Here is a 22,660-nt window from a genome sequence, read left to right as displayed (position 1 = left end):
ATAACCAAAAAAAATACAATTCTTCCCCAGAAAATCAAGGATTATGTCACTTTAGACTGTCACATAAATTGTCCATTCTAAATTCTAACCCTTTAGTTAACTTTCAACTTTTTCAAATGGTTATATCTAATATCACATTCAAGGTCCTTTTCATACCTTTTATCTTCCTATTTCTTCAAACTTAAAGTGGCTTATCTGTTTTCAGTTATCTTTACTCCTAGGCCATCATGCAATAATAGTCAAAGACTTAAATGACCATTTAAGCAATCATTTGATGCTTCACTGAAGGTTGACAGTCCAGCACATGATATGAACAAAGAATGGTAAAGTTGCAACTATCGTGAAATACTTTCTCTAACACCTGAGGACGGTGGTAATTCAGCTGATGGTAAAAGAGTCCGTATGGCAGATTTAAAATGGTGGTATATAACCCACTAATTCTACCAGTTATTACTTTTTGGAATAAACATTTGGTTTAATTAATAATGAATTTCTAATATTTGAAAACTACTGAGCAGGACCCTGGGAAGATGATGGCAGTAGTGACATACTATTTGAATTACTTTGAGTTCCATACCCTGGAATGACCAAAACCAACAAGAAATGGACATCTACAAAAAGCCAGGTGACAAGGAGAGGGTACAAACAAACCACTGAAAGCCACCTATTCAGAAAAATGTATGTGGTATCAGGATCTATGCAGGAGAAAGTACAGAGAAGCAATGAGGGTCATGAGAAACCAAAAACAGTCAACTGGGAGGACAATTTGACAACAGTGCCTTAAACGGAAGAGTTTCACATACACCAGTCGTCGGTGAATGCAACCAATTTCTCTGTAACCCTTACAACCTGGTTAGGGTAAAATGATGTCCCACTTTCATTTACATTTCCCCAATTTCTAGTGTGGTTGAATGTTGACTATCTTTTCACACTCCTTGACTATTCTGGTTTCCTCTTTTGTTAACCGACTGCTCATACACTTTACCTGTTTATTTTTTTTTCTTTTTTTTTCTGAGACGGAGTCTCGATCTGTCGCCCAGGCTGGAGGGTGGTGCCGCGATCTCAGCTTACTGCAACGTCAACCTCTGGCTCCTGGGTTCAAGCAATTCTTATGCCTCAGCCTCCCAAGTAGCTGGAATTACAGGCATGCGCCACCTAGCTATACTTTACCTGTTTTTCCTTTTTTTTTTTTTTTTTTTTTTTTGAGACAGTGTCTTGCTCTGTCACCCAGGCTGGAGTGCAGAGGCACGATCTCGGCACACTGCAAGCTCCGCCTCCCGGGTTCACGCCATTCTCCTGACTCAGCCTCCCAAGCAGCTGGGACTACAGGTGCCCGCCACCACGCCCGGCTAATTTTTCATATTTTTAGTAGAGACCGGGTTTCACCGTGTTATCCAGGATGGTCTCCATCTCCTGACCTCGTGATCCGCCTGCCTCGGCCTCCCAAAGTGCTGGGATTACAGGCACGAGCCACTGCGCTCGGCCACTTTACCTGTTTTTCTTCAGAATTATCTGTCACTTGTGGACTTGGCAATTTTGAGAGAGAGTCTCACTCTGTTGCTCTGGCTGGAGTGCAGTGGCACAACCTACGCTCACTGCAGCCTCCATCTCCCGGGTTCAAGTAATTCTTGTGCCTCAGCCTCCCAAGTAGCTGGGATTATAGGCGTGCACCACCATGCCCGGCTAATTTTTGTATTTTTAGTAGAGACAGGGTTTCTCCATGTTGCCCAGGCTGGTCTCAAACTCCTGGTCTCAAGCAATCTAAATACTGGGATTACAGGTGTGAGCTACCACGTCCAGCCAACTTAGCAATTTTATTACTTTGGATATTAATATTTTGTCAGTTATGAGGTATTGATATCTTCTTATAGTCTGTAGCTTCTCTTTTCAACTTTTTGTATTAATAGTATCTTTTAACAAAGAACTTTATATTATAATGTAGCTAAACTTGCCAGTTTTCCTTTCACAGTCAATATTTTTGTCTTATTTAGGAAACCTTGGGCCAGGCACAGTGACTCATGCCTGTAATCCCAGCACTTTGGGAGGCCAAGGTGAGTGGATCACATGAGGTCAGGGGTTCGAGACCAGCCCGGCCAACATGACAAAACCCCGTCTCTACTAAAAATACAAAAATTAGCCAGGTGCAGTGGTGCACGCCTGTAATCCCAGCTACTTGAGAGGCTGAAGCAGGAGAATCGCTTGAACCTGGGAGGTGGAGGGTGCAGTGAGCCAAGATCATGCCACTACACTCCAGCCTAGGCAACACAGCAAGACCCTGACTCAAAAAAAAAAGAGAAAAGAAAGAAAGAAATCTTTTTGAAGACAACAAGGTGGAGAGAGTGGGCCTACCTATCAGATAGTACGACTTGAAGTAAAGCTACTATAATTAAGATAGTTTGTTACCGGTTCAGGAATAAACCTGTCTCCCGGGCTGGAGTGCAGTGGCCCAATCTCAGCTCACTGCAACTTCCACCTCCTGGGTTCAAGTGATTCTCATGATTCTCATGCCTCGTCCCGAGTAGCTGGGACTACAGGTATGCACCACCACATCTGGCTAATTTTTGTATTTTTTGTAAAGAAAGAGTTTCACTATGTTGTGCTGGCTGGTCTTGAACTCCTAAGCTCAAGCAATCTGCCCACCTCAGCCTCCCAAAGTGCTGGAATTACAGGCATGAGCCACCGCACATGGCCAGATAATAATTTATTTATTTTGAGACGGAGTTTCACTCGTCGCCTAGGCTGGAGTGCAATGGTGCGATCTTGGCTCCCCGCAACCTCCGCCTCCCAGGTTCAAGCGATTCTCCTGCCTCAGCCCCCCAAGTAGCTGGGATTACAGGCGGATGCCCAGCCAATTTTTGTATTTTTAGTAGAGGCAGGGTTTCACCATGTTGGCCAGGCTGGTCCCGAACTCCTGACCTCAGGTGACCCACCTGCCTTGGCCTCCCAAAGTGCTGAGATGGCAGGCGCGAGCCACCACACTCAGCCAAAAAGGGTATTTTTTAACAATCCATTCTTCACCCACTGATTTGTAATGCCACCTGTCATATATCAAATTTACACATATATAGGTCTGTTTCTGGGCTTTCTGTTTTATTGATCCATTTGTTTATCCCTAAACCAGTAACAAACTACCTTAATTATAGTAGCTTTACTGTGGTCCTGCTATCTGGTAGGTAGGCCAAGTCTCCTCATCTTGTCTTCAAAATTTTGCTAAGTATATTCCTGTTCCTTCACTTCTCTATATGAAGTCTACTTCTAGAACTGAATTATCAAGTTCCTAATTAAACCCTATTGAAATTTAAGTAAAATTTTAAAATTTGGGGATACAATGTCTACTTTATAATGCTGTGTGTGTGTGTGAGACAGAGTCTCGCTCTACTGCCCAGTCTGGAGTGCAGTGGCACGACCTCAGCTCACTGCAACCTCTGCCTCCTGAGAGACTGGCACTACAGGCTTCCGCAACCATGCTCGACTAATTTTTGTACTTTTAGTAGAGACTGGGTTTCACCATGCTGGCCAGGCTGGTCTCAAACTCCTAACCTCAGGTGATGCCCCTACCTTGGCCTCCTAAAGTGCTGGGATTACAGACGTGAGCCACTGCACCCGGCCCAATGCTCTATCTTTTCATTCAGGAAAATACAGATTCAGGTCCTCATTTATTATGTAGTCTATAAGGACCCTGCCCATCTTTATTTAGCTATATTGGTAGCTAACTAGTTTTTCTTTTTCTTTTTTTTCTTTTTACTCTTGTGAATAGGATCAATCTTTTTTCCACCACTGCATTCTTCAACTGGTTATCACTGGGGCATAGAAAAACAATTATCTTAGTATGTTGATTTTGTTGGAACAACTTTCAAATTGTTGAACTCTTATTAGGTCTAACAATCTGTTGTACATTCTCTGGTTTCTTTATACAGACAATTAAATCAGTCTCGTTGCTTTCTTTCCAGTTCTTATGCCTCATTTCTGAATTACTGAGCATGGGTCTGCCCCAGAATGTTCCCACCATTAATGGTAAGGCTGCTAAATATTCACCCTTAACTATGTTTGCCAAAGGTTTGATAAATAGCCCTTTACTAAGTTACTGAGTGGTCAAATTTCTCAAATACCTCTCTGAATCCAAAATGAATATAATGCTGTTCTTCTACAATCATTTTACGTGTACACTGCAATGATAGATTTTCTGATAAATTTCTGGGAATACACCCTACTTGGTCATGATGTATTTCTCCCCCTTTATTTTACCTACGATGTTGAAAATTTTAGCTTCTGTATTCCTGAGACAGATCTATAATTTCTTCTCATACTACCTTTCTATGTGTTTGCTCACTTGTAGTGAAGATCTACTAGTCTCATAAAAAGAGTTGGAGAGCTTTCTCTCTTTTTGTATTCCCTGAGAGTTTGTAAAATATAAGAATTTGCTCTTTCTAGAAAGTCTGGAAAAACTTACCTGTAAAATCAACAGTTTAATATCTTTTGGTGAGAGGAGGCAAGAGACAATAAGATTTTTTACTCTAGATCCACTTTCTTTAATAATTACTGACTACCTTTCCTGTTTTGGAATAATTTGGGCTAATTATCTTTTATTAGAAATTTTTTTCATCTGTTTTCAAATTTATTTGTGTGACAGTTTATAGTATTTGTTATTTTTAAATTTCTACTGATTTGTAGTTATGTCCTTTTTTTTTTTTAAGACAGGCTCCCTTGCCCAGGCTGGCGTGCAGTGGAGCCACCATGGCTCACCACAGCCTCAACTCCTTGGGCTCAAGTGATCCTTCTGCCTCAGCCTCACAAAGTGCTAGGATTACAGGCATGAGCCTCTACACTCGGACTCACTTCTGATTTCTCATTTTTGTTTTCATTTTTCCTGATCAGTCTTACTAGAGATTTGTCTATAGTTTTTCCATTTTTTCATTATATTGATAGTCTCTATTGTTCTTTTGCTTTTCTATTTCACAAATTCCTATGTTTATATTATTCATTTCCATTTATTTTGTTTGTACTTTTTTTTTTTTTTTTTTTGAGACGGAGTTTTGCTCTTGTTGCCCAGGCTGGAGTGCAATGGCAAGATCTCAGCTCACTGCAACCTCTGCCTCCTGGGTTCAAGCAATTCTCCTGCCTCAGCCTCCCCAGTAGCTGGGAAGGCGCCCGCCACCACGCCCAGCTAATTTTTTGCATTTTTAGTAGAGATGGGGTTTCACTATGTTGGCCAGGCTGGTCTCGAACTCCTGACCTCAGGCGATCCACCCACCTCAGCCTCCCAAAGTGCTGGGATTACAGGCGTGAGCCACTGCGCCCGGCTCAGTTTGTACTTTTTTTTTTTTTTTTTAAAGATCTGGCATAATTCACATCATTCTAAATATTTTGTAATTACTTTTTCCATGAGTATTTTTTTCATGTCCAAGCATTTTAACTATCATTTTAATGTAAATACCTGAATAACCCATAGTTACAGAATTGGGTCTGCGTAACCTCAATTCTAAGATAATGTATCTAAAAATAACTATACCTTGTCCCAGGTACTATCCTAAATGTTTATACGTATTAATTTATATGTTCCTCATAATAGCCATACAGTGGCTACTATAGGGATTAATTTATATGTTCCTCATAATAGCCATATGGTGACTATTAAGGTGGGCTTATTATCCCCATTTCACAGTTGAGAAAATCAAAGCACAGTATGATTAAGTAATTTGCCCAAGGTAACCCAGGCTACTAAATGCTGAGCTCTTAACTATTATGTTCTAGTACTGTATGCGATACCATCTCGCTCTTGGATACCGAGTTCTGTGTGTCAACTACAACTAAATAACTAACCTGATCGTTCAAAATGTCTATAGCTCTACTAATAATTTTTTCTGATTGTATTCTGTAAAGGTCAATTTTAATCTGCTACTATATTTGTGAAAGTCAGTTTCTCCTTGTAATTGTCATTATTAGTTCATGTATTTCATGACTATGTAAGGTGCATTCAAGTTCATGACTATTATATCTTTCTTTTTTTGAGATGGAGTCTCACTCTGTCGCCCAGGCTGGAGTGCAGTGGTACAGTCTCAGGTAACTGCAACAATCTCCACCTCCCGGGTTTGAGCAATTCTCCTGCCTCAGCCTCCCAAGTAGAAGGGACTACAGGCGCGTGGCCACCACGCCTGGCTAATTTTTGTATTTTTAGTAGAGACAGGGTTTCACCATGTTGGCCAGGCTGGTCTCGAACTCCTGACCTCAGGTGATCCACCCACCTCAGCCTCCCAAAGTGCTGGGATTATAGGCATGAGCCACTGCGCCCAGGCTTCTTTTAAGACAGAGTCTCACTCTATCACCTAGACTGGAGTGCAGTGGCATGATCATGGCTCACTGCAACTTCAACCTTTTGGGTTGAAGTAATTCTCCCATCTCAGCCTCTCAAGTAGCCGGGACCACAGGCACACACCACTATAACTGGCTAATATTTTCAGTCTTACCTTGTGGTTTGATTTTAGGCATAGCTCTTACAAGTAACATAAAGTTAGATTTTTACAATCCAATGTGATAATCTCTTTTAAACATAGGTATCAGTTTACATTTACCAAGACTATTGATAAATTCCCATTTATTTTCATATTGTTTTTATTTTCTTATGCTTCTTTTGTTCCTACTTTCTTCCTTTTTTTCTTTGGGTGTGGGGGACAGGGTCTCACTCTGTCACCCAGTCTGGAGTGCCAGTTCACTGTAGTCTCAAACTCCTGGGCTCAAGTAATCCTCCCATCTCAGTCTCCCAAGTAGGTGGGACAACAGGCATGCACCACCGTGTCTGGCTTTTTAAAAAATTTTTGTAGAGACAGGGGTCTCACTATGTTGCCCAGGCTGGTCTCAAATTCCTGGGCGCAAGCAATTCTCCCGCCTCAGCTTCCTGAAGTATTGAGATTACAGGTGTGAGCCACAACACCTGGCCTGTTCCTACTTTAATTATTTTGCTGTGTCTTTATGGCCAACAAATTCAGCAATACTATAGCTACATTATCTCTAAAAGATCAATGCTGGAGCTGGCATCAGAAAACAAGGTCAACTTCGAACGGTTTATTTTCCTTAATAGGAAAATGAATGAGACGGGGTCTCATTTTCTTAAGAAAATGAACATTAACTTTGTGACAAAGCAGCCCCTTGTGATAAAACACCATTATTGTGATTATTTTAAATGTCCATAAGAGCAAAACCATCTCAAAGCAGTTTTTTGCATTTAAATTTATTTTTTATTATTGAGACAGAATTTCGCTCCTGTTGCCCAGGCCGGAGTGCAAAGGCACAATCTCAGCTCACTGCAACCTCCGCTACCGGGCTTCAAGCGATTCTCCTGCCTCAGCCTCCCGAGGCTGGGAGCAGCCGGGATTACAGGCATGCGCCACCATGCCTGGTTAATTTGTATTTTTAGTAGAGATGGGGTTTCTCCATGTTGGTCAGACTGGTCTCCAACTCCCAACCTCAGGTGATCCGCCCGCCTCAGCCTCCCAAAGTGCTGGGATTACAGGCGTGAGCCACCTCGCCCGGCAGTTTTTTGCATTTTAAAGAAAGGTTCTTAAGATGCATAGTCTAAATTACAGGTTTTTTTCCCTATTACTGATTCTAATTTTGTTCATGGCATTGGGGCAGAAACTTGGGTTTCAAGCAAATGGATTACAATGTTTCATAACCTTTGAGGCCTCCAGCTCTTTAATTTTGTCTTCAGCCTCTGTCAGTTTATCCTTCAAAGCTGCAATTTCCTTTTCCATTGGCATCACAACGGACCGAAGTTTCTCAGCATCCTCTTGGGCCTATGGTTAAAAAGAATTAAATGCTACGACTTATTCATTTACTGCTTTTCTAAGAAACTCTAACCCTTCCATTTGCTAAAAATTATTATAACAAGTAACTTGACCAGACACTATATTAATATTCACAAAACTGAACTAATGTCTAACTTTCAAATAGTGCATTACTTTGAATGTCAAGGTATAACTGAGTTTTCCCAAATATTCCATTTAGAATTCGGGAGTAAATGGGAAAATTGATTCACTAAAACAAATTTGACTTCTTAATCAATTAAGAAAATATCCCATATATAAAAGGAAATACACATAATAAATAAATTTTTTTTTTTGAGACGGAGTCTCGCTCTGTCACCCAGGCTGGAGTGCAGTGCCACGATCTCCGCTCACTGCAAGCTCCACCTCCCAGGTTCACACCATTCTCCTGCCTCAGCCTCCCGAGTAACTGGGACTATAGGCGCCCGCCACCACACCCAGCTATTTTTTTTTTATTATTATTTTTAGTAGAGACAGGGTTTCATCGTGTTAGCCAGGATGGTCTCGATCTCCTGACCTCATGATCCGCCCGCCTCGGCCTCCCAAAGTGCTGGGATTACAGGCGTGAGCCACCGCGCCCAGCCCATAATAAATAATTTTTAAAATTCCTGGGTTAGTAAGTTCATGAGACAATAATTTCTTATGAATAATGAAAGGGCTGATTACATTTTAAACACCCAAAATAGAATAACGTGTTTTCTAAAATGTTAGAAAATTATGTTGCTATAAAAAGGCTTCCATCCAATTAAACAGAGTACTTTAAATACTATTTTACTTTTATCATCTAAATGAAACAAACACAAAGACTGACCCCTTAAAACTATCATTGCTTTCCCAAGTCCATTCTCAAAAACATGGATTAAAAGGAACCAACTTACATAAACTAGTAAACTGGTGAGAAACTGAATTTTCATTTCTTATATTCACATACACTTACACGCAGAGAAACAAAGGCAGGCTCAAAAAGTTGGCTTTTTTCCTTCTAGAGAAACTGAAAACCTAATTCACTGAATTTAAATGAGTGCAAAGTTATACTAAGTTGTGCACGATAGGGAAAAATATCATAAATGCCCAAACGTGAGGGGGATTTTCCCCAAATAACATACCCCTCAAAAAACAGGTTCAGATTCACTTTGTTTTCAGGTCCTTACAAAGCCATCATTTATTTTATTTTGAATTAAATACTATTTGGAAAAGACAAGTTAAAATATCTCAGTCAAGGCTAGTTTAGGATGCTTATAAAGGTCATCTGATAAAAAACAACAGGAAAAAAAAGGAGGGAGGAAGCAAAGAACTGATCACAAATCAAGTTATTTATTAATATAAATATGACTTCACAATTCCAAGTGCTGAATGTCATCATAAACAAAACCTTTAAAAAGCACTTTTAAAAATGACAGAAAGGTCATTAAAAACAAGAAAAATCTGAGAAACTGTCACAGCCAAGAGGCACCTAAGGAGACACAACTAAATGCAATATGGTATCCTGGATGGGATCCTAGAACAGAAAAAAAAGGACATTAGGTAAAAACTAATGCAATCTGAATACAAAAATGGACTTTAGTTAATAAGAATAAATTGATAGAGGCTTATTAGCTGTGACAAATGTACCGTGCTAATGTAAAACATTAACAACAGGAGAAACTAGGCATGGAGTATATAGGAACTCTGTACTATCTTCCCAATTTTTCAGATAATCAAAAACAGTTCTAAAATTGAAAGACTGTGGAAATCATGAATATACATGCATTTGAAGAATGAACTAAGAATTAGGAACCAAAAAGGCATGATCAATTCAATTGAAAAGAAAAATCAATTACTAATTATACAATGTGATTTTAAATGTGTATGCATATAAAATAATGTAAAAGTTTATTTAATTAAACTAGCTAAAAAGCTTTTAATATTTTCTCAATGATAAAATGTCTCAATTTACATTTAGTTGCCCTATGTTCAAGTATTATATGGTATTATGTTCAAGCATATGTGGTACATAATATGTGGTACACAGAAACCAAAGGATACCGAGAAAGAAGGAAAACTAACATCTATTCTAAAACTTTGCTTTAGACACAATCATCAAGCAACAACACCCACTCAACTGGTATTTAGGAGTTCAAGCACCTATCTCCTAGACACTATGCTAGGCATTTAGGATATACAAATAAAAAACAAGCACATGTACCCCTGAAGCTATTAAAAAAAAAAGAGAGAGAAAGAGAAACTCCTGCCTTCACAGAGCTTATATTTTAGCAAGGAAAGAAAGACGGTAAACAATAAACACAATAGGTGAACTCTGTGTAGTATAAGGAAATATGTGCTATGGAAAGAGAAAAACTAGAGAAGGATAAGGGAGAGGAGAGTAGTGACAGGCGGCAGAGGGAAGTTGGCAGGTTGCTATGTTAAATGGCGGGTGGTCGGGAAAAACCCCATGAAGTAGTGACATTTGATCAAAAATGTGAAGAAGGTGAGAGAGTTAGCCATAGATATAACATTATTTAGTACTATGTTTAGGTCTGTGTCCAAATAATTACTCTCACAGGAAATATCAAAGAACTTCTATTACTTTCTATTACACAACAATATTAAAGCATTTTGCATTTGAATTCAAATATTTCTTCAAATGAACACATTCCTTCATACCTTTTTCATTTCATTTTCTAAATTTTCCTCCTCTTGACCTTCAGACAGCCTTCTTCTTAAATCAGCTATTTCCCTCTCTGCGGATTCTCTATACTGTGCCCACTGTGTTCGCTCCTGCTCCAGCCTAAGGTGGAACTGGTGCTCATAGTCACGAACTGTTTCTACAAAACATCACCACATATTTCACATCTAAGCATTATGAAAAAAAAAAATAACCTGGCACACTAAATTTTTTAAAGTTATATAAAAAGCTTACGTCTAATTTCTGGAAAATGTTTAATTCACTAAAAAACAAGACAAACTAGTTGTAGTTCTTATTATATACAGAAATAAGGGCTTTAAATCATCACTTCTAATCTTCACAATAAACCTGTGTCATATATTATTTTACGAAGGAGAAAACCTTAGGAAAGATTAAATAGTCTGGCCAATGTTTCATGCCCAGAATGAAGCAAAGCTAGAATTCGAACTTAAGGCCAACTCCAAAATCTATGTTCTTAGACACTATACTATGGCTCCCAAGGCAAATATAACATGTCGCTCCAATCCCACTACCTGAAAGTATAAGAAAAGGGATATATTTCTGGAATAGTTTACCAGAACCCAAGATTGTAAGTTGAGGCAAACTCTATAAGGTCTTTAAAAAAATGGCTTTCTCTTTAATATAATCTTAAAACGTGGCCGGGCATAGTGGCTCACACACACCTGTAATCCTAGCACTGTGGGAGGCAGACGGGCAGATCACTTGAAGCCAGGATTTCAAGACAAGCCTGGCCGACATGGCAAAACCCCGTCTCTACCAAAGATAGAAAAATTGCCGGGTGTGGTGGCTCACGCCTGTAATCCCACCACTTTGGGAGGCCGAGGCGGGTGGATCACCTGAGGTCAGGAGTTCGAGACCAGCCTGACCAACAAGGTGAAACCCCATCTCTACTAAAAATACAAAAATTAGCTGGGCGTGGTGACAGGCACCTGTAGTCCCAGCTACTCGGGAGGCTGAGGCAGGAGAATCACGTGAACCCGGGAGGCAGAGGTTGCAGTGAGCCGAGATCGTGCCACCGCACTCCAGCCTGGGTGACAGAGTGAGACTCTGTCTCAAAAAAAAAGAGAAGGAAAGGGGAAGGGAAAGGGAAAAAAAAGAAAAGATTATTTGGGTGTGATGTCGCCATGTCTGTGGTCCCAGCTACTTGGAAGGCAGAGGCACGAAAATTGCCTGAACCCAGGAGGCGGAGGTTGCAGTGAGCCAACATCACACCACTGCACTCAAGCCTACGTATCTCAAAAAAAAAAAAAAAAACCACTAGGTGACAGACCCTGTTGATTGCCCATTAATTTCCACTACTTCCTCCTTACCAGTAAGACTCCAATTTTGTTTAGGAAATCAATGTGCGCAATTTTAAAACTACATTGTCCAGTTTCCCTTGTAGTTATGAGTGACCACACACTTGGTCAACAAAGTGAGAGGGATATGCTGGGTAGTTCTAGAAAATTTTTGCTTTTCTGATGCAGACTGAAGGAGAAGCAGCTATTTTTCAGCTGAGGCAAAGATTAAGTTGAAAACCATATGCTAAGGATGAAAGAACAGAAGGGCTGAAGGAGTTTGAGGCATTGTTGACATCATGGAACCAATGCAACCAGGCCTAGATTATCTACCTTTGGATTTCGTGTTCTGGGAGAAAAAGGAACTCCTAATTCGGTAAGCCACTGTAGTTAGGTTTGTTATATGAAGCCTAGAGTAATCTCTAGGCCATAGCTATACACTCAGAAATAGGGCTAGCCTCACCTGCCTTTTTATAAAGAGCACTAAGGCAAAAAGTGATACACAATTGCAAACACGGTGGAAAAAGTCATCACTATTTCACATTTAGAATATTAACTAATCTGGGCCCAGCATGGTGGCTCACACCTGTAATCCCAGCACTTTGGGAGGCCGAGGCGGGCAGATCACGAGGTCAGGAGATCGAGACCATCCTGGCTAACATGGTGAAACCCAGTCTCTACTAAAAATACAAAAAATTAGCCGGGCGTGGTGGCATGCGCCTGTAGTCCCAGCTACTTGGGAGACTGAGGCAGGAGAATCGCTTGAACCTGGAAGGCGGAGGTTGCACTGAACCGAGATGGTGCCGCTGCACTCCAGCCTGGGCAACAGAGTGAGACTCCATCTCAAAAAGTAAAAAATAAAATAGAATATTAACTAATTCCAGGAACCCAAAGATTCAGTGACAACTTACTTTGTTTCATCATCATCTTCTCAGAAATTTGGGAAGTAATTCAGCACTAGTGCCAAAAGGAGTCTGAGAATAAACTACGTCTCTTCTTTTAGACGAAAGGTCATAAGCTGGCAGCCCATGAAGCCTACCTTAGCCCATAGGCCATTCTACCCAACAGCGTGCAGTGAAGATTTCACATACAAAGTTTCTTAAAAAATCTAAACCAGGCCAGGCGCTGTGGCTCACACCTGTAATCCCAGGACTTTGGGAGGCTGAGGCAGGTGGATCACCTGAGGTCTCAGGAGTTCAAGACCAGCCTGACCAACATGGCGAAATCCCGTCTCTACTAAAAATACAAAATTAGCTGGGCGTGGTGGCACATGCTTGTAATCCCAGCTACTCGGGAGGCTGAGGCAGGAGAATCGCTTGAGCCCGGGAGGCAGAGGTTGCAGCAAGTACAGTGAGCTGAGACTGCGCCACTGCACTCCAAGCTGGGCAACAGAGCGAGATTCCATCTCAAAAAAAAAAAAAAATTCTAAAACATATGGCCAAACTACACTGGAAGGGCAATAATTAGCTGAAGCTCATCAATGTAAACAGTTACTTTACCCTTTGCATGGCAGCTCTCTCTACTCCAGCACATTCCCTGTGCCCATACAGCTTAATTATTTGAGATTACTAGCCTGCCTCCTAGAAGAAATCGACTTTTAAGCCTTACAATGAACTATAGTCCTCATTTAATGCATTATCTCTATAACATTCCTATTATAACTCTCCATTATTAAGTTAGATACGATTGATATATCCATTTATGTTATTAGTGACTTCTCTTTTATCTGAAAGTATATCTTGATGATGACAGTACATAAAACCACAAATGAAACTCTGTATATATTTTAAGATTCTCTGAAAATATTCTCAATCATCAGAATCGGATATCTTAGAAAATCACAAAATTGATCTTTCTCTGTCTTTACCTTTCATAACAGCCTGAAGTGAAGCAACTTCTTCTCTCCACTGTCTTTTCACTTCATCTATAGCTTCTTGCTTGGTGTTCTCAGAGACTGTGGCAATCGCCTTAATATTCTCCATCTCTGCTTGAGCTTCCCACAGCTGGGTTCGAAGGTGTCCCAAATCATCTTGTGCAGCTTGTAATACTGCATTTTGCCTCTTCAGATCCTCTGGAGAGAAAAGTAAAAGATAGTCCATTAATGTTCACTTTGATCAGACTGGCATTCCAATAAAGAAATAAGGTATTAAATTTTAAAATATAAACATACAAAATGACACCCTTTTAATAGAGGTGAGATTTAAGGTAAGCTGGGTATCACAAATCAATTGTTACTATCTATCTAATGATCCAGTAGTTACAGTCATGGTTTTAGAGCTCAATTTACGCATTCCCGTCTGCTGACTAAATGAACTTGGTCATGTTATTTAATCTCTCTGGCCTAAGTATCCACATCTGCAAAACGGAAGTTAAAAATAGCCACCTCACAAGGTTGTTGTAATGATAATTTATTGGAAACGCTAATTAGTACATTACCTTCCACAAACATTCAAAAAATATTTAATAAAAGAGAAAAGAAAGCCAGAGCACATGGCAGTGACTAGACGTATGTTCTTTAAAGTTAGCATTAATTTCTCGGCTCCCTCTTACCATCTTTTAAATACTAAGTTGATGTAATGTGCCTACTACATGGTTTAAGCCCAGGCAGAACATATGTTTGGCCAAACTAACTTCAAAAAAAAAGATGAACTTATCAACAGTATACAGGGATGTGTGATTGTTTTCCCATACCCTTAACAACAGTCACTATTTTCCATCTTTTAAAAATTCTTGTAAATATCATGGGTAGCAAATGGTCACTTTAATCTACATTTTCCCTGTTAATAAGGAGTTTGAACATCTTTTCATATATGTACTAGTGACTCATTTCCTCTTTGGTGACATTCTTTACATTTGCTTCTAATGAATGATTTTCCTTCTGATCTGTAAGAGCATTTTATATATTCTGGATATTAAGTCTGTCTTCTCTTACAAAACTTTTCCCAGTCAGCCGCTGTGTTTCTTAAAAAAAAAAAAAAAAAAAAAAAAAAGTTAAGAGATAGGGTCTCAATTGTCGCACAGGCTGGAGTGCAGTGACGCAATCATAGACCACTATAACCTCAAATTCCTGGGCTCAAGCGATCCCCCCACCTCAGCCTCCTGAGTAGCTAGGACTGCAGGCATGCACCATCACGCCCGGCTAATTTTTGAAATTTCTTGTAGAGACAAAGTTTCACTACGCTGCCCAGGCTGGTCTTGGCCTCCTGGGCTGAAATGATCCTCCCGCCTCAGCCTCCCAAAGCGCTGGGATTACAGGTGTGAGCCACCGCGCCCGGCCTTAACTTACGCCTTTTAGCATCTAAAGTTGTAAGGTATTTATGAAAAAAAAAATTGTTCATCTTTGTAAAAGTATCAATTTCCTCTCCAAAGCACAATAACTGAGCCAAACTGACCATGAAAATAAACTGATTTAAGGTCTAATTCTACCGCTAACCAGCTGTATGACTTTAAGGAAATCACAAGATTCTCAAGCCTCAGTTTCCTCATGAAGACAGTGGCAATACTTTCTTGCATAAATTTCTAACTACTTATAAAAATCCAATAGTAAAATAAGAGAACTTTTAAACGTTGTGAAATGTTCATTGTTATCACAGGAGTTAATGATTTGGTAGTCAAAGTCACAGAGGGAAATACCTAGTCATGCTAAGTTGTTTTGAAATCTTTACTCTCTCAACATCAGTTTCCATCACTCTTAAAATATTTTGAATCTCTAGCCAAAGACAGTTTTAAGAACATTAATTACAAAAAGTAATTGTGTGAAGTCGCTTAAAGACGGACACCTGGGAAGTTGTGGTAGGCATGCAAATAGACAGACCCAGAAAGATGTAAACACGTGAAACCACAAAGGAAAAGTTTGTGTGTGTCAACTCTGTATTCTGAGTGTTAAACTGTTTCATAAAATGTGAAAAAAGAAAAAGCATTATTTCTGGGATACTTTATTCATTTTTGGGTACTACAATTTTATCAAGGCTCAAGTTTATACACTTAACAGGTCCTCATGCTAATTACCTCTGGTACTTTTGATTTGCTGGAGATTACCCAGAGCTATTCACTACCATGTTGTCATTATGAACAGAAAAACTGTAAACAAATACCAAGCCTAAATATCCATTTTTGGCACTTAAAAGTGAAATAGAGAGCCTGGAGGAAGACTTGGTCAACAGTAACTTTAGTTATATATATATATGAACATATATATGAATGTTATATTTATATATATAAATACAAAAAAACAGGAGACAGAAGTTTAAAATAAAGTTAGAAAATCTTAATTTTTTGTAGTAAAGCATTTCAAACATTATGTTTGCCAACAGTAGGAGTTCTAACATTCGTTTATTGCTTTTACTGCTGTATATGTAATTATTAAGATTTTCAAACATATTCAAAAGCTGAGGGTATACTACAACAATCCTTCATATAGCTTTCACCAAGACTCAAAAGGTATTAAGATTTGCCATGCTTATTTATTTTTTTGAGACGGAGTCTCGCTCTTGTTGCCCAGGCTAGAGTGCAGTGGCACGATCTTGGCTCACTGCAACCTCTGCCTCCCGGGTTCAACAGATTGTCCTGCTTCAGCCTCCCGAGTAGCTGGGATTACAGGCGCGTGCCACCACGCCCAGCTAATTTTTGTATTTTTTAGTAGAGACGGGGTTTCGCCTTGTTGGCCAGGCTTGTCTTGAACTCCTGACCTCAGGTGATCGCCCGCCTCAGCCTCCCAAAGTGCTAGGATTACAGGCGTGAGCCACCACACCCAGCCTGCCATGCTTATTTAAACTATCCTTTTTCTTTCCTGTAGTATTTTAAAGCAAGCCCCAGAAATACTACATTATCTAACGTACTGTACAGATGCATCTCTAAAAATATGGACAGTTTCTTATATAAACAAAGTGCCACTGTCACACAAAACAAAATTAACAACTGCCTGATAACTAATACCAAATCTCTGGTAAAACTTCTCCAATTGACAAAAAAAAAAAAAGTCTTTCTGAATACTTGTTTAAATTAAGATCAAAACAAGATTCAAGTACTTCATTTGGTTATACTAATAATTTATTTTTTTTTTTTTTGAGACAGTCTCACTCTGTCGCCCAGGCTGGAGTGCAGTGGCGCAACCTCTGCCGCCCAGGTTCAAGTGATTCTCCTGCCTCAGCCTCCCGAGTAGCTGAGATTACAGGCGCCTGCCACTGCGCCTGGCGAATTTTTGTAGTTTTAGTAGAGACAGGGTTTCACCATCTTGGCCTGGCTGGTCTTGAACTCCTGACCTCGTGATCCACCTGCCTCGGCCTCCCAAAGTGCTGGGATTACAGGCGTGAGCCACTGCGCCCGGCTTTTTTTTTTTTTTTTTTTTTTAACACGGCGTCTCACTCTATCGCCCAGGCTGGAGTGCAGTGGTGAGACCTCAGCTCACTGCAATCTCTGCCTCCCAGGCTGAAGTGATCCTCTCACCTCAGCTTCCCACGTAGCTGGGACTATAGGCACATGCCAATACACCCAGCTAATTTTTATATCTTTTTGTAGAGAGGGAGTTTTGTCATGCTGCCCAGGCTAGTCTCCAACTCCTAGGCTCAAGTGATCTGCCCACCTCAGCCTCCCAAAGTGCTGGGATTACAGGCATGAGCTACTACGCCTGGCCTATACTAATGCTATAAAGCATTATAAACTACTTCAAGCATAGAAACAATATAAAAAATCCTATAATGGGCACCTATTACCTATCACCTAGATCCATCATTTTTAATATTTTGCTACATCTCCTTCCATTTCTTTTTAACTTCAGGAAACAAAACATCACAAATACACTACCTTCCTCTGAGGTAACAACTGTCAGGAATTTGGGTTTATCATTACAGTGCGTATATGTTACATCTTTACTTACGTTGCAGGTTTTGAAACCTTAATGTTCTTTTGCAGTTACTTCTTAGCCCTCAACATTGTTGACTGTTGATAACTACTTCACTCATTAATTAGAATATCACAGTCTCAATATATCATATATTATGTTCACAGGTATCAGGTGTGAAACTGAAACCTGCTTTATCTGTATAGACGTTCTCATTGTCCTATGCCCATTGTCCCAGTCTTTTCCCATTTTGACAATGTCATCTTTGTCATATTTCAAATTTTCACATTTGTGAGGGTCCCATTTGGGGAACTCTGTTCTATAAAAATTGTCTATTTTCATGCCAATACTTTATATACTGTCTAACATAGCTTTATACTGTTTTGCCTACTTTTGTCTATTTTTAAATGTTTACGTAAGAAAAAGTTTAACAAAAAGGTAATGATCATTTTGAGTAAGTGGGGAAATTTGCCCTACCAGATACCAAAAATTATTATAAAATTCATGTATGCACCAGCCAGCTCCAGTAACCATACACTCATGGCAAATCATCCCCAATCCATCCATATGTACTCCATATATATTGTGAGACAAATCTCAGACACATAGTCACATGCAAAATAATCACGTTTTAGTCAACAACAAAAAACATACACGACAGTGGCTACATGAGATTATAGGGGCTGAAAAATTCTTACTGCCTAGTGACATCTAGCCATGGTAACATCGTACTGCCAAACATCTTGTCTATGTTTAGCTATGTTGCTTTTTGGGTTTTGTTTGTTTTTTTGGGGTTGTTTTTTTTTTTTTTTTGAGACAGAATCTCACTCTGTCGCCCAGGCTGGAGTGCAGTGGCATGATCTCGGCTCACTGCAACCTCCAACTCCCAAGTTCAAGCGATTCTCCTGCCTCAGTCTCCCAAGTAGCTGGGATTACAGGCATGTGCCACCACACCCGGCTAATTTTTGTATTTTGGGTAAAGATGGAGTGTCGCCATGTTGGCCAGGCTGATCTCGAACTCCTGACCTCAGGTGATCCGCCCACCTCGGCCTCCCAAAGTGCTGGGATTACAGGCGTGAGCCACCGTGCCCAGCCTGTTTAGCTATGTTTAATACAAAAATATCACTGTGTTGTAACTGCTTACAGCATTCAGTACAGTAACGTGCTGTACAGCTTTTCAGTTTAGTAGCAATAGGCTATACCATGTAGCCTACATGTGTAGTAGGCTATATACCATCTAGGTTTTTGTCAGTACATTCCGCGTTCGCACACGGACAAAATCACCAAACGATGCATTTCTGAGAATGTATCGCCATCACGAAGCAATGCATAACTGTATTTTCTTATTTTTTTTAATAAACGTTTTAGCAGTTTCAGGTTCTCAGCAAAATTGAGCAGAAAATACAGAGGTTTCCCATATGCCCCACACCCCTGTACATCCACACTCCTCTACTACAGGCACCCTGTACCACAGTGGCACATTTGATACAACTGATGAACCCACACTGGCACACTATCATCACCCACTTCGTTTACACTAGGGTTCACTCTTAAATGTGCTACATTCTATGGGTTTTAACAAATGTGTAACGACATGTTCCCACCACCACAGTATCATATAAAATAGTTTCACTGCTCTAAAAATTCTCTGTACTCTACATATTCACCCCCTCTTCCTCCTACCCCTGGCAACCACTGATCTTTTTTTTGTTTCCACAGTTTTGCCTCTTCTAGACTGTCATATGCTTGGAATCATACAGTATATGGCCTTTTCAAATTGCCTTCTTTCACTTAGTAGTTTGCATTAACATTCCTCCATGTCTGTTCATGACTTAATAGCTCATTCCTTTTTAGCATGGAATAATATTCCACTGTCTCAATATACCAGTGTATTCATCCATTAACCTATTGAAGGACATCTTCCATGCTTCCAAGTTGTGACAATTATGAATAAAGCTGTTATATATATATTTGTGCAAGTTTTGGGACAAAGCTTCTCAAGTCATTTAATTGCATACCAAGGAGCATGACTGCTGAATCAAAAGGCAAGAGTAGGCCTAGTTTTGTAAGAAAGCACTAAACTTACATCCCAAAGTGGCTACATCATTTTGCATTCCCACCAGCAATGAATGCTGCTGTTGCTCCACATCCTCACCAGCATTTTTTGGTATCGGCAGTATTTTGGATTTAGGCCATTCTCACAGTCTAATCATCTTTTCATATACTTACTTGCCGTCTGCATAGACTCTTTAGTGAGGTGTTTGGGTCTTCTGCCCATGTGGTAATGGGGCTGTTCATTTTGTTACTGTTGCATTTTATTTTTATTGATGCACATGTACATAGTTAAAGTACATGTGATACTACATTAATGTAACTTGTAAAAATCAAACTGGGTGTAGTTCGGGTATCTATCACCCTAAATATTTGTCGTTTTTTTTTTTCTTTCATCCCATGGACACCAAGGGTTGTCTTTTCTTTATGCTAGAACCATTCGAATTCTTCTATTTTGAAATCTAGAATAGATTACTGTAAACAAGAGTCACCCTATTGATCTGTTTAACACTAGGTCTTATTTCTTCTATCAAACCACATACTCATACCCATTAATCAACTTCTCTTCATCTTCCCCGACCCCCGCTTTCCCTGACCTTCGTACCACCAATCTAGTCTATCTTCTCATGAGATCCACTTTTTTAGCCTCCACAAGTGAGACCATGTGATACTTGTCTTTCAGTGCTTGGCTTATTTCATTTAACATAATGACTTCCAGTTCCATCCATGTTGCTGCAAATGACAGGATTTCATTCTTTCCTTTTTTTTTTTTTTTTTTTTGGACGGAGTTTTGCTCTTGTTGCCCAGGTTGGAGTGCAGTGGCACGATCTTGGCTCACTGCAACCTCCACCTCCCGGGTTCAAGCGATTCTCCTGCCTCAGCTTCCCAAGTAGCTGGGATTACAGGCAGGCACCACTACGCCTAGATAATTTTTGGGGTTTTTTTTGGTTTGTTTTTGCTTTTTTAGTAGAGACGGGGTTTCACCATGTTGCCCAGGCTGGTCTCGAACTCCTGAGCTCAGGCAATCCACCTGCCTCGGCCTCCCAAAGTGCTAGCACTTTGGGCATGAGCCACCATGCCCAGCGATTTCATTTCTTTCGGATATATACCCAATAGTGGAATTGCTGGATCATATGGCAACTCTTATTTTAGTCTTTTGAGGAACCTCCATACTATTCTCCACAGTGGCTGTACTAACTTACATTCCCACCATCAGTGGATGAATGCCTGTCTTTCTGATAAAAGCAATTTTGACTGCGGTGACAGGATATCCCATTGTAGTTTTGCTTTGCATTTCTCTAATGATTAGTGATGTTGAGCATCTTTTCACATACCTCTTGGCCATTTACGTCTTTTGAAAAATGCCTATTTGAATCTTTTGTGTTTAAATAAGATTTGCTTCTTTAACAAATCTTCTTTATACATTGTAGTTATTAATCCCTTATGAGATGGGTAGTTTGCAAATATTTTCTCCCATTCTGTAGCTTGTCTCTTCACTTTGTTTCCCTTATTGTGCAGAGGCTTCTTAGCCTGATGCAATCCCATTTGTCTATTTTTGCCTATGCTTTTGAGGTCTTACATACACACAAATCTTTGCTCAGACCAATGTCTGTTTCCCCAGTGTTTTCCTCTAGTGGCTTCATAGTTTCAGGTCTTAGATTTAAGTCTTTAATCTACTTTGATTGTTGTGTATATGGAGAGAGATGGGGCCTAATTTCATTCTTCTGCAAATGGTTACCCAGTCATCCTACCACCATTTATTGAAGAGACTTTCCTTTTCTCATTGAATATTCTTGGTGCCTTTGTTGCAGATGAGTTGACTGCAAAATGCATGGATTTGTTTCTGGGTACTCTATTCTGTTCCATTAGTCTACGTGTCAGTTTTTATGCCAGTGCCATGCTGATTGGGTTACTATAGCTTTGTAGTAAATTTTCATGTTATATAGTGTGATTCCTCCAGCTTTGTTACCTTTGCTAAGTATAGCTTTGGCTATACAGGGTCTTTCACAGTTCCATATAAATTTTAAGATTTTTCTGTTTCTGTGAAAAATGTCATTGGTATTTTGATAGGACTTGTATTGAATCTGTAAATTGCTTTGGATAGTATTGTCATTTCAACAATATTAATTCTCCTAAATCCATGACCACAGACCATCTTTCCATTTGTATGTGTGTCCTCTTCAATTTCTTTCATTGGTGTTTTACAGATCTTTCGCTTCTTTGGTTAAATTGATTCCTAGATATATATATATATATATAGATAGATAGATAGATAGATAGATAGATAGGTTCCTAGAGAGATATATATATATATCACCAATGAAAGAAATTGAAGAGGACACACACACAAATGGAAAGATGGTCTGTGGTGTGTGTGTGTGTGTGTGTGTGTGTGTGTGTGTGTGTGTGTGTGTGTGTGTGTGTTTTGTAGCCACTGTAAATGGGATTGCTTTGATTTCTTTTTCAGGCTGTTCACTGTTGGTATATATTAATGCTAATGATTTTTGTGTACTGATTTTGTGTCCTGTGATTTTACTAAAGTTATCAGTCAACAGTTTTTTGGTGGTGTCTTTAAGTTTTTCTAAATATAAGACTGTGTCATCTGTGAACAAGACAAACTTAACTTCATGCTTTCCAATTTGGATGCCCTTTATTTCTCTTGCCTAAGTGTTCTGGCTGCAATTTCCAATACTATATTAAATAAAACTGGCTGAAGTGGGCGTCCTTGTTCCAGATCTCAGAGGAAAGGCCTTCAACTCTTCCCCATCCAGTATGATGCTAGTTGTGGGTTTGTCATGTATGGATGGCCTTCATTATTTTGAGGTATGTTCCTTCGACACACAATTTGATGAGGGTTTGTATCATAAAGAGGTGCTGAATTTTACTGAATGCTTGTGCAGCATCTATTGATATAACCATAACAGTTTTTGTTGTTGTTGTTTGTTTGTTTTGAGACAGTCTCTCACTCCATCACCCAGGCTGGAGT

At 39.7% G+C, this 22,660-nt stretch overlaps 1 protein-coding gene across 4 annotated transcripts in view; it reads right to left on the bottom strand.

The window, feature by feature from the left end:
• RABEP1 (rabaptin, RAB GTPase binding effector protein 1) overlaps window positions 1-22,660 on the bottom strand; it is a 103,696-nt gene that overhangs the window by 40,081 nt on the left and 40,955 nt on the right. For 3 of the 4 annotated variants that reach the window (XM_034941375.3, XM_063598922.1, XM_034941376.3), the window contains 3 exons: window positions 13,651-13,854; window positions 10,464-10,624; window positions 7,671-7,790 (listed from right to left, as the gene is read on the bottom strand). In XM_034941375.3, the coding sequence (XP_034797266.1) occupies window positions 7,671-7,790; window positions 10,464-10,624; window positions 13,651-13,854 (485 nt within the window). Of the gene's footprint in view, window positions 1-7,670; window positions 7,791-8,595; window positions 9,319-10,463; window positions 10,625-13,650; window positions 13,855-22,660 lie in introns of those variants that run through there. The other variant, XM_055101007.2, reaches the window with a different exon arrangement.

This window comes from Pan paniscus, chromosome 19 (genome assembly GCF_029289425.2).
Source record: "Pan paniscus chromosome 19, NHGRI_mPanPan1-v2.0_pri, whole genome shotgun sequence".
Classification (NCBI taxonomy): Eukaryota; Metazoa; Chordata; class Mammalia; order Primates; family Hominidae; genus Pan; species Pan paniscus.
The sequence above is the reverse complement of the archived record's forward strand: the minus strand, read 5'-3'. Positions and strand labels throughout refer to the sequence as shown.